Here is a 17615-nt window from a genome sequence, read left to right as displayed (position 1 = left end):
GCAATGAGGGGCCATGGCACCCTCAAAATTTTCCTTCCTTCCTTCCCTTCTTTCGGCCCCATCTATGTCCTTGTCTCCATCTCCAACACTTCTCTCCTTCCCTCCCCCTCCTTGTGCCCTCCAGCATCTTTCGTCTGTCTCCCATGCAAAATAATTTATTATCTCTCTCCCCTGGCTGGTGGTGATGCAATCTGCTTAACAAAATGACATCATGGCCAGATGGTGCAGAACCTTGAACATCTGGAAAGAGAAGAGATGCTGAAGAGGTGGGGGGGGGGGGGGGGAGGAAGGAGAGAAACCCTGGACACTGTGGGCTGGGGGTTTAGAGGTAAGGAAGGAGAGAAATGGTGGACACCATGGGGCTGGGGCTTGAGGGGGTAGGGAAAGAGTGATTTGAGTGGTAGGGCAGGAGAGAAATGTTGGACACCAGCGAAGGGGGGAGGTTGAGAGAAATGGTGGGCACAATGGGGATGGAGGGGGGATTGAGAGATAGGGAAGGAGAGAAATAATGGGCACCATGGGGGGGGGGGGGGGTTAAGAGGTAGGGGAAGAGAGACATGCTAGATGCCATGGGGAGGGGTACTATAGAATGATATGGAAGGGGAGATGCTTGGGTTGGGGGTGGGTTGGAAGTAGAGCTGGGATGGTGATGGAGATAGAGTTGGGAGCAGGCTTGAGCTTCCCCCCAAAAAAGTCTTTCCATTGCTCCTGGGAACACTACCATGCAATGTAGCTAAAGTATAAGGGGCTGATATTCAGTTACTACTACTACTTAACATTTCTAGAGCGCTACTAGGGTTACACAGCGCTGTACAATTTAACAAAGAGAGACAGTCCTTGCTCAAAGAGCTTACAATCTAATAGACAAGTGAACGGTCGGTCCGATAGGGGCAGTCAAATTGGGGCAGTCTGGATTCACTGAACGGTAAGGGTTAGGTGCCGACAGGAGGTAGCCGGGCGGCGTTCCATGATCAGCGCTGAGCCTAGATATTCAATTCCGGACAGTTTCCGGTGACTGGCATTGAATATCTGGCTTATTTTTGGATGGCTTAAACATAACTAGCCAAGCCAATATTCAGCGCTGGCTTGTTATGTTTAAACTGGCCAAAGATATTATACAGAAAATCAGTGGGTAGCCAGTTATATCAGGCGATATAACTGGCTAGCCGCTAACTGGCGACATTCACCAGGAGACAGCTAGCTGTCTCCCACTGAATATCTGTGAATATCAGCAAAGTATAATTTAACTGGCCAGGTGCTGTTCCTGACCAGTTAAATGGTTTTGAATATTGAGGGGGGTGTCTTGGAACTAACTCTACACAATCTTTTAGCAACATTGAAAGAGGGCAGTTTCAGATGGCTAATTGATGTGGGCACAGGCATTTTATCTACGTAAATCACATTGAAATGATCCTGTATATGATTAAAGAAAAAAGTGGTGTCTTTGGAGTATTCCAAAAGGAAGATGAGTTACCCACATCTTTTCTCCATGATCGAGCATTAAAATCGAGCATTGAAAAAAAAACCAACAACAACAACAAAACAGTAAAAATCTCCAAGCAACCTGTTGTTTTGTAAATACAATACCACCCCTGATAAAAAGAAAAAAACAAATGAAACCTCATGGCACCCACTCTGCCAATATAAAAATTCCTTATTTGAGGCAAATCACTAGAAACAAACCTTTCATGGGTTCTATTGTTGTTTTTGGAGATATAGAATGACAAAGAAACATTTTACATAGATGAGGTGTGGTGAAATTTTCTTTTACATATACATAGTAACATAGTAGATGATGGTAGAAAAAGACCTGCACGGTCCACCCAGTCTGCCCAACAAGATAAACTCACATGTGCCATTTTTTGTGTATACCTTACCTTGATTTGTACCTGTCTTTTTCAGGGCACAGACCGTATAAGTCTGCCCAGCACTATCCCCGCCTCCTAACCACCAGCCCCGCCTCCCACCACTGGCTGTGGCACAGACCGTATAAGTCTGCCCAGCACTATCCCCACCTCCCAATATATATGTTTATTAGAGGATTACAAGAGGACTATTTTGGTAGAAGGAGAATGTCTTTTACTTTACTTTAGCAGGTGCTTATATTCTGCTCATACTTTGAGAGGTTCGGAGCGGACTACAGACTAAAGAGAATATGTTCATAAGTCTTGAATTTCATAACCTATTAATTTACCTTTGGCAAACAACTCCTTGTACCATCTCAACTTCAAGAGACTGAAGTCTTCTGGAGGAAATTTGATATCTTCTCTTTACAAGGGATCGCATACTCATCTCACTTTTTCAGTCTGTAATCTTGGTGTCATCCTTTATTCAAAACTAATTTTCATATCTTGATTCATCAATATTTAGAGATTTGTTGTTCATCATTTTTGCCACATAACTTGCAGCTGACATTTTATGGGCACAGCTTCATCCATGATCATTTGTCATGCCTGGTTTATAAGGATTCTTTGAATTTCTAATATGTCTGAGATGCTAAAACTTGTCTCTTTAGGTGTTCCAAAACTGAACCTGCTGCCTCATTCTTCACAATACTCTACAACTGTTAAAATCCTCCTTCATTTTGCCTTCTTCACTGTCAAAATCATTTATGGCTATATTGCTGCCCACCTTAGGTACCTTATTTTTATTTTAGCCTCTTGTGCCCTCTTTTCTTATTTCTTGATGTACTTAAGAGACTGCATTTCCGGTCCTACAAGGGACCTCCCAAAGTAGTGTACACAATGGAAAAGAAATGAACCATAATCAATAACAAACCAACAAACAAAGACTGCAACCCACTAATGTACTCTTTAATAAACTACTACCCTACAGCCTATATTTATCACCCCAAGCTAAAATCCTGCTTTCATATCACCTCTCCCCATGTATTCAAAACCATAAAACCAACCTAACTCAACACATGAACTTAAAACAAACAAACATATCTTGTCATTTCTTTGTACTCAGTCTTAATCCGCCTACAGTGGGCAACCGATATCTCTTTACTGCTGCCCTGTGCCTCTGCAGTGGGACACCGGTGTTGACTGCTGTCACGTATGTGAATGTTTCCTTGTTTGTGCTTACCTTGCCCTCTAGTGGCCAGAACCGGTGGCTGCTATGGACTGTCACCTGTTCCAGACTTCAGCCTAGTCCGGTCCAGATCTTCCAGGCTGCCAGACTTGCTTTTCTTGTTTGTGCCTGAACAGCACCCGTAGCTGCCTTGTGATTCCTGCAGCTGAGCGTCAGCAGCTGATGGGCTTTATTAATCACCTGGAAACTTCTGTGTTTGCCTTTGCATCGTCTAAGGTCCCTGGTTTGTTGGTGCTTTGTTGCAATTCTGCCTAGTCTGGTTTCTTGTTTGTGTTTCTTGTCCGGTTCTAGTTAGTCTGTGTGTAGTTTAGCTTAGGTTTATTGTTTATTTCTTAGTCTTGTTTCTGGTTTGTATTCTTGGTCTAGTTTCTGTTTGTCTGTGTCTCTTGCTTAGTGGCTGTTCTGCAGCTTCCAGTCCTGTCTCTTTTCCGTCAGTGTGTGTACCCTGTTTCAGTGGCTGCTTGTCAGCTTTCAGTTCCTGTCCTTTAGCTTGTCCATTTCCTGTTTTGTGTAGTATTATCTGTCTGTGAGTCCTAGCCCTGTTTCCTGCCTTGCTGCCTATGTTTATTCCTTTCCCCTCTGACCCCCAGTCCCTGTTCAGCCTAGTTGGTATCCAGTTCCTGCCCTGTCTAGTAAGTCCTGCCAGCTGCCTGCACCCAGGGGCTCAACTCCTGTGGAAGGGCGGTCAAGTGCAGGTGAAGCCTAGCTGTTTCAGTCAGAGTTCTGCCTTGTCTCTGGTGTGGGGTGGTTTTGCCTGCCACTGCTGCTCCTCGGCAGTGGCCCAAGGGCTCACGAACCTAGATTTTGCCTTGAAAACCTGACAACTGCATTCTTTATACAACTATAATGTTTTTAGAGCTTCAATTACCATGCATCCAGCAGTGGTGAGACTGCAGTGGGCTTCCAAGAAAGCACTAGTGCAACCTGCACAAAGTGGTTATAACCTAGCTAACAATGCTTTCAAGAAGGTAGTGGCATAATATGTTAGGTTTGTAATCGCCACTCCAAGCAACAGTGGTATGGCTGCAAAGAGATTTCAAGAAGGAATGGTGGTAATGAATCAATCACAGTTAAAATATCAACCTTCAATGAGCATGGAGAGGATGGAGAGGTTTTGGATAATAACTTTGCTTATTTTGGTGACTGTGTGGATTATTAGAAATCTTGGAAACAAGATATGAAAGGGGAAAATCAGATAGGAAAAATGAGAAGACCTGAACTTGCCAGCTACAGGAGGTAGTGGACCTCACCACTTAGCAGATTCTAGGTACCATTGAGACTGATATGGAGAGCAGTGCTAGGAAAGGACTAGACATAAGGGTGGGGAGCTGATGTTGGGTTGAGGATGGGAATTCACATCTTTATCTACCCAAAGTGGAAGTATTACAAGTGGACAAACTGAGTGGGCCAATTTGTTCTTTTTCTGCCATTGTTTACTATTGAAAGCTGCCTTTAATCCTAGAAATGTGCATTCATCGGCATGTATTTGACTTGTTAGTGTGTCTTAAATTTAGTGCACGCTAAAACGATTTAACATGCATTAACCTATGAGTTAACGCACGTTGTCAATTAGCGTTTACAAGTTTTTATGAAAGTAAATGTGTGAAAAAAAACTGGAAAAAGTCTGTAAATCAGGAAAAAAGGCCAAATGGATTGAAAATGGCCTGTAAATGTTTGCCCTGTGCACATCTCTATTTGATATTCATGTATTTATTCAATAGCCATGAAATAAAATTAGATTTATTGCAATGTTAACAAACATTACTTGCTCTGTGCATGTTAAAAGTTTAAATATTGAAAATACTACATTTTTGTGAAACCTAATTGTTGTGTTTTGTTTTGATCCTTTGAACTGGGGCTGATAGTTATAACCAGCTCGCGTTTATCAGGGTATAAAATGAACTTGGGGAAATAAAGGCGTGAAAGTACTAAATCCATTTTCCTTCCTTCTGGTTTTGATTTTAGTCTGCGGTAAACGTTACAAGAACCGACCAGGGCTCAGCTACCATTATGCTCACACTCACCTCGCTGACGAAGAAGGGGAAGATAGCAGGGACCAAGAATCACGATCACCACGGTCCCCACCCACCCACAGAAATGAGAACCACAAATGTGAGCACCACTTACTTCTTCAACACATTTTTATTTTGCAAATGAACATGATTTTTTCTTTATAGAACTTGACGAGGTTCTCTTTGTTTTGTTTTGTTTTGTTTGGTTGGGCTGTGTGCTCTATAAATCATTAGCACATGAACTGCTAGCTCTGTTGAGAATGGGGAAGATGGTTAGTTACAGCTTTCTTCAGCGCTCAGAGCAGCCACAGGAGAGTTCAGAATGTGCTTCTGCAATGGAAGCCCAGCAGGTGAGGGGGAGGGGAAGCGACAGGGCTTAGAAATGAAGCTGCTTCATTCCACATGACTGTCTTCCCTACCAAGCAAAACCGTGGCCCTTGGGAGGGTTAGTCTGTCAGTCTGTTTTGTTACTTAGCCAAGTCATTGTGGAGCTGTATGTTGAGAGAAATTTTTAAGCTACGTTGTCCTTCTGGTATCCTCAAATCTGTTGTGTTGTGGGAGATGTGCAGCTGCTGAATATGTATCCTTTAGAGTTCAGACTGTAAGTTGTACTGCATATGCACCTGGCCCACATGGCTGAAGGAATGACTTGCTGAAAAGTCAAGGATACTAATTATTCTGTAGGTGAATGTATCCCCCTGGCTGGAGAATAGGTTTTAGTACCAAAGAGATGGTAAGTGAGTTTACCTTAACAAGAGCCTACCTACTGCAGTGCAGGAATGGGGAATGGTGTCAGCATAGTCTCCATTTCCCACACCGGGACTTGGCTGCTTTGTGGTGCAATACAAAATGGATGTTGTCATTAGAGACAGGAAAATGGATGCTGTCATTAGAGGCAAGAAACCCTTGGCAAGGTAATTAACTAAGACACACTTGTATTACCCTGTCAAGGGGATACTTTCAGCAGGTGGGACCCTTAGCTTCTGATATTTGTGAATGAGTTCAGTTTTCTACAGCATACACTGAATGCTTCATATGTAGATTCCATTTACAAACTCTGCTTATGGTTCGTAAGAATTCTGTTCAGAAGGCTAAAGATGGTGTACGGACTCTAAGTGGTAGAGTATATTCTGTATACCTTAGGGATGTGCATTCATCAGCATACATGTAGTTCATTCGAGTACCTAAATGCATGTAGATTGATTGTACACATATCTACAAATTAAAGCATGTACAATCGATTTACAGACATACAAAAGATCTAGCATGCATGCAGTGTACACATTAAAAACGAATGTGTGAAATGAACCAAAGAAACCACCCAAGAATCAGGAAAAAATGAAAATGAACCATAGCTTTTTTTTTTTTCCTGCCATGGACATCTCTAGAACACTAGTACTGTATATGTAAAAGTGATGGGGTGTAGGTTACAGCATGACTGCACACAAAGGATGCCACAGTATTCCTTTCTGCTCTTTGGGCCATTGCTTATGCTTCCTCAAGCCCTATAGAAAGTGGTGGCCCTACCTTTAGGCCACCTCAGGTGGCACTGTTCTGAGGCGGCATTGCTCTCCTTCCTTTCCTCCCCAACCCCCTTCCCCAAAATTACCTTTTTCTTTTCTTTTCTTGTTTTTCAAAAGAAGGTGGCGGCAGCAGCTCCCATAGGCTGCCCTGCCACCAGCCCCGGCCCCTTCTCTCTACTGCGGATGGCCCGCCTCCGACGAAACAGGAAATTATGTCAGAGAGGTGGGCCCCTTAAAATGGCTGGGAGATGGACGTGGTTTTTCTGGACATAATCCCCTGGATTCTATATAGCTCGACTGAAATTGCAAGTGCAAATCCTGTTGTATTCTGGATTTGCACATGCACTTTAATTACTTAACAAGCCAATCAGCGCTAATAATTGCCACATAACAAGCAATTATTGGCCTTAATTAGAATTTACATGCACAACTTGCTAGACATATTCTGCAAAGTGGTGCACGTAAATTCTAATGTGTGCTGTCAAAAAGGGGGCATGGCCGCAGGCGTGGAATGGGTGGGCTGTGGGCATTCCAAAAATCTGCGGGCAGGGTTACAGAATACACCTGCTCTGTACCTAACTTAGGTGTAAATGGATGCGCCTGGAGTTAGACTCAGGCATGGCACTAGGTGTATTCCATAAACCCACTAGGCATATTCTATAAACTGCACCTAGAGCTAGGCACGGTTTATAGAATACGCCTAGGCAGAAATATTTTTGGTGCCATTTGTTTTTTCATTAAAAAATGCCCCTCCATGGTTGCAAAGTACCAATGCACTATGCAACTGCTTTTAATTTTAGGAAAATGTTTGCTGAAAAACATATAGAGGTAGATATTCAAAACAATTTAAGTGGACAGGAGATGCTCCTGCCTGGTTAAATTGCACTGGCCATCTCTCTCTTTGCTATTCAGTGGTACTTTCCCAGATTGCACTGTTGAATATCAGCTCTGACTGCTGCAGTCAGTGACGGTCCTACCATTAGGCCAACTGAGGCAGGGGCCTCAGGTGGCACTCTTCATGGAGTGGCATCTTGCCACTGCTCCTTCCTCCCGGGCCAGCATCGCTCCTTTCCACTCCCCCCACCGATCGTGGTGTGGCATCTTCCCCCTTCTTTCCTCAATTCCATTCCCCAAGTGTACCTTCTTTTTTTGGTTTTTCAAAAGTCGGCAATGGCAGCGATTCCCATACACTGCCCTGCCACAGGCACCGACTTCTTCTCTGTACTAGGCCACCCTCTCTGATGTAACTTCCTGTTTCCTCAGAGGCCGGCCTCAGTAGAGAGAAGAAGCTAGTGCCAGTAGCATGGCAGCGTATGGAAATCGCTGTAGCCACCGCCTTTTGGAAAACCAAAAAAAGAAGGTACACTTGGGGAAAGGGGTTGGCACGCCTTGGTGGGGTGATGCAGCGGCGACAAGCTAGGAACGCCCCTGCACAGTTATCACTGATACAGAGAAGGAGTAGATTTGAAATAGTCAGTGTCATCATGTAGTGCATGTGTGCGTTTAGCACTAATATTATATGCTAATTTTTAAAGAAAACCAATGAGGACAGTATGTCTTTGAAAATTAATGTAATGTACACATGTTAAATGCTGTTGTTTTGTGGTCCCTTGTTTGGGGTCACTTCCATATTTCCAAGGGGTCCTCCCTATCCTACACTACCTTCACAGGGAAGTGATCTCACTTCAAGGCTTAAAATGGCTTGTCTGACCCAACAATGCACGACCTAACAAACTTCTGGAAATCGTTAAAAACCAACCTGCTCACAAAGGCATACCAGAATGATCCAACCTAAACACCTGAACCCTGCAACACAATCAAAACTCTTACCAGAACTGGACAAAACTTAACTCTCTCTCCTTGAATACTTAATATACTCTGTCATCTATGAACATTAACACTAGACCACTCTGTATTTCTCTTACCGGAACTGGCGATCGCCATCACGGTACTATGTAAGCCACATTGAGCCTGCAAATAGGTGGGAAAATGTGGGATACAAATGCAACAAACAAATAAATAAATAAATAAATAAATAAATAAATAAACAAACCAATAACACACACAGGGGTAAAGTCAAGGAATGACATTGAGATTTAGGTACCCAGATGATGCATGCTGAGCATGTTATTTTATAACAGCAGTTCCACGCAGAACTGCTGTTATAGACTACTAGCGTAAGTCTGCAACTATGCGCCTAGTGTTATCCTTGAGCATTTACGCCAGCTCAAAGGCTGATGTAAATGGTCACACATAATTGACAGTATTCTACAACATGCACTCCTAACTGTCTGACTTGCCCCGTCCCATACCCACACCCCTATTGAAGCTGCCGCTCTGGAATTTGAGCTTCCAACTTACAGACTAACAACTAAGGAGAGTTACATTCATAACTGCTAACTAGTGCCAATTAGCGCCAATAAAAGTCATTTATAGCCAGTAATCGCACATGCATTTGACCTTTAAATTGTGCTTGCAGCTTGGCACGGTAAGCATAAAGCTGGGCTCCCAACTTTATAGAATTAGGAGGACAGTTTCTTTTTAGTGTGGTGTTCCAACCAATCTGTACACCAGACTTGAGTTAAATAGACAATTTCTTTGAGGTAGACGATTCCTCAAGATAACGGTTGCCTAGTTGCTGGGCAAATCTAATCCCTAGAATTGGGCTTCTTATTGTTTTGTCACAGGAAATTCCCCACCCTCTGTACCGGAATCTTCTTCAGCACATAAACTCCCTTTGGGAATTTTTCACACTGTGAGGTTAATTCTCTACTGATTGCCTAAAGTTAGGCACCAGGATGATGCGCGTTAAGCGCAAATTCTATATCGACAATTGTGCGTGCAATTGCTGTTAATAGAGTAAGGCCACATTTACTTGCCTAACTTTAGGCGCGAAAACCTACACCAGCTCAATGGCTGTCGTAAATAGTTTACAGTTTTATTAAATTTACTATATCGCTCTAACTGGCGAGCAGAGCGGTGTACAAATCAATTAAAAACACATAATATAAGAAAAAGGAAAATAACTACAATTTTGATAGGACAGTAATTTCATTCATGCAAAATAAAAAAGGGATAAACTAAGAAGCAGGGAAACATCACCAAAGTATAAAAACAAAAAAAGAGAGAGAGAGAGACTAATGGGCTCATTTTCGAAAGAGATGGACGTCCATCTTTCGACATAAATCGGAAGATGGACGTCCTTCTCCCAGAGAAGTCCAAATCGGTATAATCGAAACCCGATTTTGGACATCTCCAACTGCAGTCCGTCGCAAGGATGTCCAAATTTCAAGTGGGTGTGTCGGAGGTGTAGTGAAGGCGGGACTTGGGCGTGCCTAAGACTTGGACGTCTTTGACTCATAATCGAAAAAAACAAGGACATCCCTGACGAACACTTGGACGTTTTCACCCGGACGTGTTTTTATTACGAATAAAACATAAAAAGGTGCCCGAAATGATGAGATGACAACCGGAGAGAATCAGGGATGACCTCCCGTTACTATCCCAGTGGAACTAACAGGCTCCCACCCTCAAAAAACATCTTTAAAAATATGTCGTGCCAGTCTCAATGCTAGCCTCAGATGTCATACTCAGGTCCATGACAGCGCTTGCAGGTCCCTGGAGCAGTTTTAGTGAGTACTGCAGTGCACTTCAGACAGGCAGACCCAGGCCCATACCCCCCCCCCCCCCCCACCTGTTACATTTGAGGAAACAGCGAGCTCTCCAAAACCCACTACAAACCCACTGTACCCATATATACAGTGGGGGAAATAAGTATTTGATCCCTTGCTGATTTTGTAAGTTTGCCCACTGACAAAGACATGAGCAGCCCATAATTGAAGGGTAGGTTATTGGTAACAGTGAGAGATAGCACATCACAAATTAAATCCGGAAAATCACATTGTGGAAAGTATATGAATTTATTTGCATTCTGCAGAGGGAAATAAGTATTTGATCCCCCACCAACCAGTAAGAGATCTGGCCCCTACAGACCAGGTAGATGCTCCAAATCAACTCGTTACCTGCATGACAGACAGCTGTCGGCAATGGTCACCTGTATGAAAGACACCTGTCCACAGACTCAGTGAATCAGTCAGACTCTAACCTCTACAAAATGGCCAAGAGCAAGGAGCTGTCTAAGGATGTCAGGGACAAGATCATACACCTGCACAAGGCTGGAATGGGCTACAAAACCATCAGTAAGACGCTGGGCGAGAAGGAGACAACTGTTGGTGCCATAGTAAGAAAATGGAAGAAGTACAAAATGACTGTCAATCGACAAAGATCTGGGGCTCCACGCAAAATCTCACCTCGTGGGGTATCCTTGATCATGAGGAAGGTTAGAAATCAGCCTACAACTACAAGGGGGGAACTTGTCAATGATCTCAAGGCAGCTGGGACCACTGTCACCACGAAAACCATTGGTAACACATTACGACATAACGGATTGCAATCCTGCAGTGCCCGCAAGGTCCCCCTGCTCCGGAAGGCACATGTGACGGCCCGTCTGAAGTTTGCCAGTGAACACCTGGATGATGCCGAGAGTGATTGGGAGAAGGTGCTGTGGTCAGATGAGACAAAAATTGAGCTCTTTGGCATGAACTCAACTCGCCGTGTTTGGAGGAAGAGAAATGCTGCCTATGACCCAAAGAACACCGTCCCCCACTGTCAAGCATGGAGGTGGAAATGTTATGTTTTGGGGGTGTTTCTCTGCTAAGGGCACAGGACTACTTCACCGCATCAATGGGAGAATGGATGGGGCCATGTACCGTACAATTCTGAGTGACAACCTCCTTCCCTCCGCCAGGGCCTTAAAAATGGGTCGTGGCTGGGTCTTCCAGCACGACAATGACCCAAAACATACAGCCAAGGCAACAAAGGAGTGGCTCAGGAAGAAGCACATTAGGGTCATGGAGTGGCCTAGCCAGTCACCAGACCTTAATCCCATTGAAAACTTATGGAGGGAGCTGAAGCTGCGAGTTGCCAAGCGACAGCCCAGAACTCTTAATGATTTAGAGATGATCTGCAAAGAGGAGTGGACCAAAATTCCTCCTGACATGTGTGCAAACCTCATCATCAACTACAGAAGACGTCTGACCGCTGTGCTTGCCAACAAGGGTTTTGCCACCAAGTATTAGGTCTTGTTTGCCAGAGGGATTAAATACTTATTTCCCTCTGCAGAATGCAAATAAATTCATATACTTTCCACAATGTGATTTTCCGGATTTAATTTGTGATGTGCTATCTCTCACTGTTACCAATAACCTACCCTTCAATTATGGGCTGCTCATGTCTTTGTCAGTGGGCAAACTTACAAAATCAGCAAGGGATCAAATACTTATTTCCCCCACTGTAGGTGCCCCCCTTCACCCATGGCTATGGTAGTGGTGTACAATAGTGGGTAGTGGGGTTTGGGGGGCTCAGCACACAAGGTAAGGGAGCTATGTTCCTTGGAGCATTTTATGAAGTCCACCACAGTACCCCCTAGGGTGCCCGGTTGGTGTCCTGGCATGTGAGGGGGACCAGTGCACTACAAATGTTGGCTCCTCCCATACCCAAATGGCTTGCATTTGGATGTTTTTGACATGGATGTCTTTGGTTTCGAAAATCGCCAAAAGTCAGAAACGTCCTTGTCTAGGGACATCCAAATCTAGGGATGTCCAAATTTAAGGATTTGGATGTGTCTGACGGTATTTTCAAAACGAAAGATGGACGTCCATCTTTTTTTGAAAATACGGGTTTCCCTGCCCCTGTATTTCACTGTTTTGCAAGGACGTCCAAATCGCAACTTGGATGTTTCTTTCGAAAATGCCCCTCCACCTGTAACTGGGAACCCTAATGCCATACCCTAGACCAAGGCATCAGGAAAAAGCCAGCTTGTGCCTAAATGTAGACAGTTAGGTGTGTAACTGATAATATTCTAGAAGCTAGGCTTGCCTCTGACCCGCCCATGCCCCTCCCAAGTCCATGTCCACCTTGTAGTTGTGCGCTATGTGTGCCAGCAATTAGCAGAATCCCAACTAGGAGCAGTAATACAGGTAACTGCTAATTAGTGCCAATTAATACTAGCTATTGCCAATAATGGTTGTTAATGCCAATTAACATCTAAGACCCAGGAACCAGAGATTACCTACTACTTCACCTGCCCAACCAAAAAAACGTACTATAGAAGTCCACCTACATGGCAGGATTTAGCTACCTGGGCTCAGAATGGTGGAACTCAATTCCCATAGTCATAACAAGCATCGTGAACTACCTCCAGTTCAGAAAAGACCTACATGTTCAGGAAATTGTATGAGTAAAATATGCACTAATCATTCTGGAATAACAATACACAACACAACCTCTAAATGTAACACATCTTTTCAGTTAAGAAACAAACTAAGACTTATCTTCTCAAGAAACTCAATCACTAATCCATACGCACTAATAGTTACCTTGCCAACCACTGTAAAACACAGCATCACACTACTTTGTAAGTGTAATTGAATCAATGTAATCGCTAACAACTGTTAAACGTAAGCCACATTGAACCAAAACCCTTTTTGGATAATTGTGGGATACAAGTATGAATAAATAAATATTGAATTACATTATGTGCACAGCTGATCCTATATAATAAAACTCACCTTCAATGTTCTGAAGACACTGACGTCAGTGAAGCCAAGCCACTGACGTCACTTCCTTCAAGACGGGTTCGAAGGGTTCGTGTGGTGAAGCCACCGAAATCGCCAAGTCTCGGGGCCCCGCCCTCGCGTCAAACGTGATGATGTTGAGGGCGGAGCAATGGCATCACACACCGAGGGCGGAGCAATGGCGTACGGTGCGTTCAGGAGGTGTGGAGCAATGGTGTCAGAACGACGAAGGGGTCGGCAGGTAGGTAGGGAGGGAGGGAGGGAGAAGGGGGGGAGGTGTTGGGGAGGAAAACCTTGCTAGCGCTCGTTTCATTTGCTCCAGAAACGAGCCTCTTTTACTAGTACTATTATAAAACTCACATGCACAACTTTGTGCACTAAGTGAAAAATTGAAGCAAAGAAAAAAACCCCACAAGGGCCTTCAAGACTGGGACAAGTACTTTATTCATGAAGGACCTGTGTTTCTTGCTAAGAAAGTTTCTCATTGCCTGCACATGAGCAGCTATTCATCCAAAGAATGTTTCTTTGTTTTTGCTTTCTAAAGACGTGTCCGCACATTCAAATATTTATGTATTTAACATAATTTATAACCCGCACATCCAGCCATCTGAGTGGGGTACAAGAAAACAACAAATCAGATAGAAACACACATTTCTTCAAACCCCACTCCCCACAAAAAAAAAATAGATGTTCAGGACTTTTTATTGATTTCTGACGCAGGCGGACTATCGCTGAAACACGGCCTGTGTTGAGTCCTTCATGAATAAAGTACCAGTCCCAGTCTTGAAGGCCCTTGTGTGCTTTTTTTTGCTTTGATTTGGTTGGTGTACTCTTGATAGCTCTCTCTTTCTGGTCTAAGTGGAAAATTGGGCATGCAGGTTTATAGAATTAGGAGGTGAACCTCTCTCCTTATATTTAGCTCCAGTTGGAGGCTCTCACTTCTTCTCTTTACCTCTCTTGCTCATATACCAACTTAGAATCTTCTTTGCAGACTCTTTCCTCAAAAAATAAGAGGGATGAGTAACCACCTCTGTTTCCAAACGTACACTGCATGAGGGACACAAATTAAGACTTGAGAGAGGTTCTTCACGAAACTGGAAAACACATGCTCTGTACACACAGAATATGTGTGACCACAAGAAACCAACTAACAACCACCACACTAAACTTAGGGGTCACTGGTTTATAAAGATTTAGGGAAATCCATCACAGCAAACCCAGATAGATTACACTCCTCACAGCTCTACAAGACATGGTCCTGCTGCTAAAGCCTACAGGGATAGTAAGGGTCCTGAGTGGACCCCCTTACATGTGGATGAATGAAAGGGGTAAAATTAGTTACATTTCAACATTTATATCCTGCTTTAACCTTCAGGTTCAAAGCAGATAACAACAAGAAAAAAAATTACCATACAGTATGGCTAAATTATTATTACAACGACAGGCAATGCATCTACAAATATTTCTGAAACAGCTTTCCTAAAACACATATATCCTGGGATTCTATATATCGTGCTGAGATTTCCTCATGGAAATCGAAGTGAATTCCATAACAATGCGCATAAGCTAATTGGTTAACAAGCTAATCAGTGTTGATAATTGGATGTTAACGGCCAATTATCAGCACTAATTGGTATTAGTTAGAATTAATGCGCAGAACTGTCAAAGCGTATTCTGTAATATGGTGTTCATAAATTCTAAGTCACGTAGTTGAAAAGTGCGCGTGGCCATGGGCTACTCATAGGCATTTCTAAAATCTATACGCGTTGCTATAGAATACACCCAGTCTGCGCATAATTTAGGCGTCGGGATTTACACCAAGTTTTACGTGGCCTAACTGCCCACGACTAAATTTATTCGCATGGAGCAATGCTATGTAGAATATAGCGCGATATATAGAATCTAGTCCATAGTGCTGAATATTTCTTATATCATATGGTAAACTGCTAAAGTTCAGAAACTCTTCCAAATAATTTACTGTTTTTTTGTGCTGAGCAATCGGCAGCACATACAAGATGGAGGAGCTAACAGCAACTCCTGTGAAGACTGCAAACATATAAGATTTTAAAAATAAAAGCTAATAGTTTATTGCTTGTACCGGTAACCAGTGCAATTCACGCAGAAAAAGTATCTTAGTCTATGTAACAACTTCAATTTGAACAATATCATTTGAACTAGATGGTTAACGTTGTGTTTCCGTGGTTAGGCCAGAATCAAGCCACACTCCTTTAGGGAAAGTTATGTACAGGTTATTTTTGTCCTCCAACCTAAACATGCCTCAAGAGTGTTTCTCTGCAGTCCAGCTATGGATGAGCATTCATATTTTTAGCTGTCTAGAGAAGGGCAATCTTTAGGCAAGCCATTTGAGCCAGGTAAACTGCTATTTTCTTAGGTAAATATCTTTGAAAATTGTACTCTATGAGAGCAGTTTTCAGAATCATGCCCCTAGAGATTTCCCTCTTTCATTTGGCATTGTGCTCCACATCCAGATGAAGGGAGTAAATTTTATGACAAGAGGCCTGGCTATCAAGGCACATAGGATATCAATGTTTTGACTATTTTATATAGGCGACACAGTGACAGGAGCTTATGTGGCTTTATTAAATTACCCCCAGGGAAAGCAGGCACATAGATATAATCCCTGGATCCTGCTGACACAGACACATCTGAGATTTATCATTGTTCATGTTTTTTGTGGCTGTGCATGTCTATTTACATAGCTGACTCTTCTATGCATGCTTTTAAGGGTTTGGATTTGCTCCAGAATGTTTAGTTGTAGCTCTGCAAATTGGGGTAGTGCTTTAGTTTTGCTTTAGGCCAAGTTACAAGTGAGGTGGGGGGGGGGGGGGGGGGGGAGAGGGAGGGTGAGTAGTAGTATCGTTTGCAGTGGAGTGCATACCAGTATTCTGCAGCATATAGCTGCCTCCCATAAGCACCAAGACCACATACAGACACACAAAAGCACCTTCCAAACTTCTTTTCCTACTCCTGCTGTCACACAGTTGCAACAAGGTGAACAAGATACTCCAAATGTAAAAGCTACAGTGAAAAATACTACTACTACTACTACTACTATTTAGCATTTCTATAGCGCTACAAGGCATACGCAGCGCTGCACAAACATAGAAGAAAGACAGTCCCTGCTCAAAGAGCTTACAATCTAATAGACAAAAAATAAATAAAGTAAGCAAATCAAATCAATTAATGTGAACGGGAAGGAAGAGAGGAGGGTAGGTGGAGGCGAATGGTTACAAGTGGTTACGAGTCAAAAGCAATGTTAAAGAGGTGGGCTTTCAGTCTAGATTTAATGGTGGCCAAGGATGGGGCAAGACGTAGGGGCTCAGGAAGTTTATTCCAGGCGTAGGGTGCAGCGAGACAGAAGGCGCGAAGTCTGGAGTTGGCAGTAGTGGAGAAGGGAACAGATAAGAAGGATTTATCCATGGAGCGGAGTGCACGGGAAGGGGTGTAGGGAAGGACGAGTGTGGAGAGATACTGGGGAGCAGCAGAGTGAATACATTTATAGGTTAGTAGAAGAAGTTTGAACAGGATGCAAAAACGGATAGGGAGCCAGTGAAGGGTCTTGAGGAGAGGGGTAGTATGAGTAAAGCGACCCTGGCGGAAGATGAGACGGGCAGCAGTGTTGTAATCAGATGATTCATTTTGGGTGGGCCTGAGCCCAAAGTTGAGTGGTCATGGAACATACACTGTTCTCCACCCCCAGTACTCCCCTATCAAAGAGAAAATATAACTACCTGAGCTGGCGAGATCTTCAGGCCTCACCAGATTAAGACTTCCTCTAACAGCAGCAAAAACATGTTCCCACCTCAGCAGCTTGCAGCACTGTCTGTGAACCGCTGCCACTGCCAGCCCCATCCCCCTTTCCTCCTCCTATGCTCAGTGTTAGCACATGCATGAAAACTGAACATGCAGGGGACAGGGCCGACAATGGTGGGGGCTCACAGATAACTGCTGTTGGCTGCTGAGGTGGGAAACATTTTGGCTGCTTTTGTAGGAGGTCTTCAGTTGGTGGGGCTTGGGGATCCCCGCCAGCCACAGGATGGATGGGTGCTTCAATTGTGGGTGGGCCTGAGCTGAAAGTGGGTAGGCCAATGCCCTCTCGGGCCCACTTGTGGCTAGGCCACTGATAACATATGCTCAATATATAAACTAAGAACCTTTTCACCTCCTCTCTACAAATCTACATTGGAAAGCATTCCCAAAATGATGTTTCTGCACACTTTCCCTACCTGATCACTGTGAAGAGTTTTAAAAACAGTTGTAACATAGGTTTCTAAAAGAAGAGAGAGTGCTTATGGGTGAGGATCCACACTTACCTATCTCTCATCATACTT

At 43.6% G+C, this 17615-nt stretch overlaps 1 protein-coding gene across 4 annotated transcripts in view; it reads left to right on the top strand.

The window, feature by feature from the left end:
* Positions 1 to 17615, top strand: part of DPF3 (double PHD fingers 3) — a 433848-nt gene that overhangs the window by 341883 nt on the left and 74350 nt on the right. For all 4 annotated transcript variants that reach the window (XM_030214247.1, XM_030214248.1, XM_030214251.1 and 1 more), the window contains one exon: positions 5059 to 5205. In XM_030214247.1, coding sequence (XP_030070107.1) covers positions 5059 to 5205 — 147 coding nt within the window. The remainder of the gene's footprint in view (positions 1 to 5058; positions 5206 to 17615) is intronic.

The sequence above is a fragment of the Microcaecilia unicolor genome, chromosome 9, assembly GCF_901765095.1.
Source record: "Microcaecilia unicolor chromosome 9, aMicUni1.1, whole genome shotgun sequence".
Lineage (NCBI taxonomy): Eukaryota > Metazoa > Chordata > Amphibia > Gymnophiona > Siphonopidae > Microcaecilia > Microcaecilia unicolor.
This window is presented reverse-complemented; position numbering and strand designations above follow the sequence as displayed.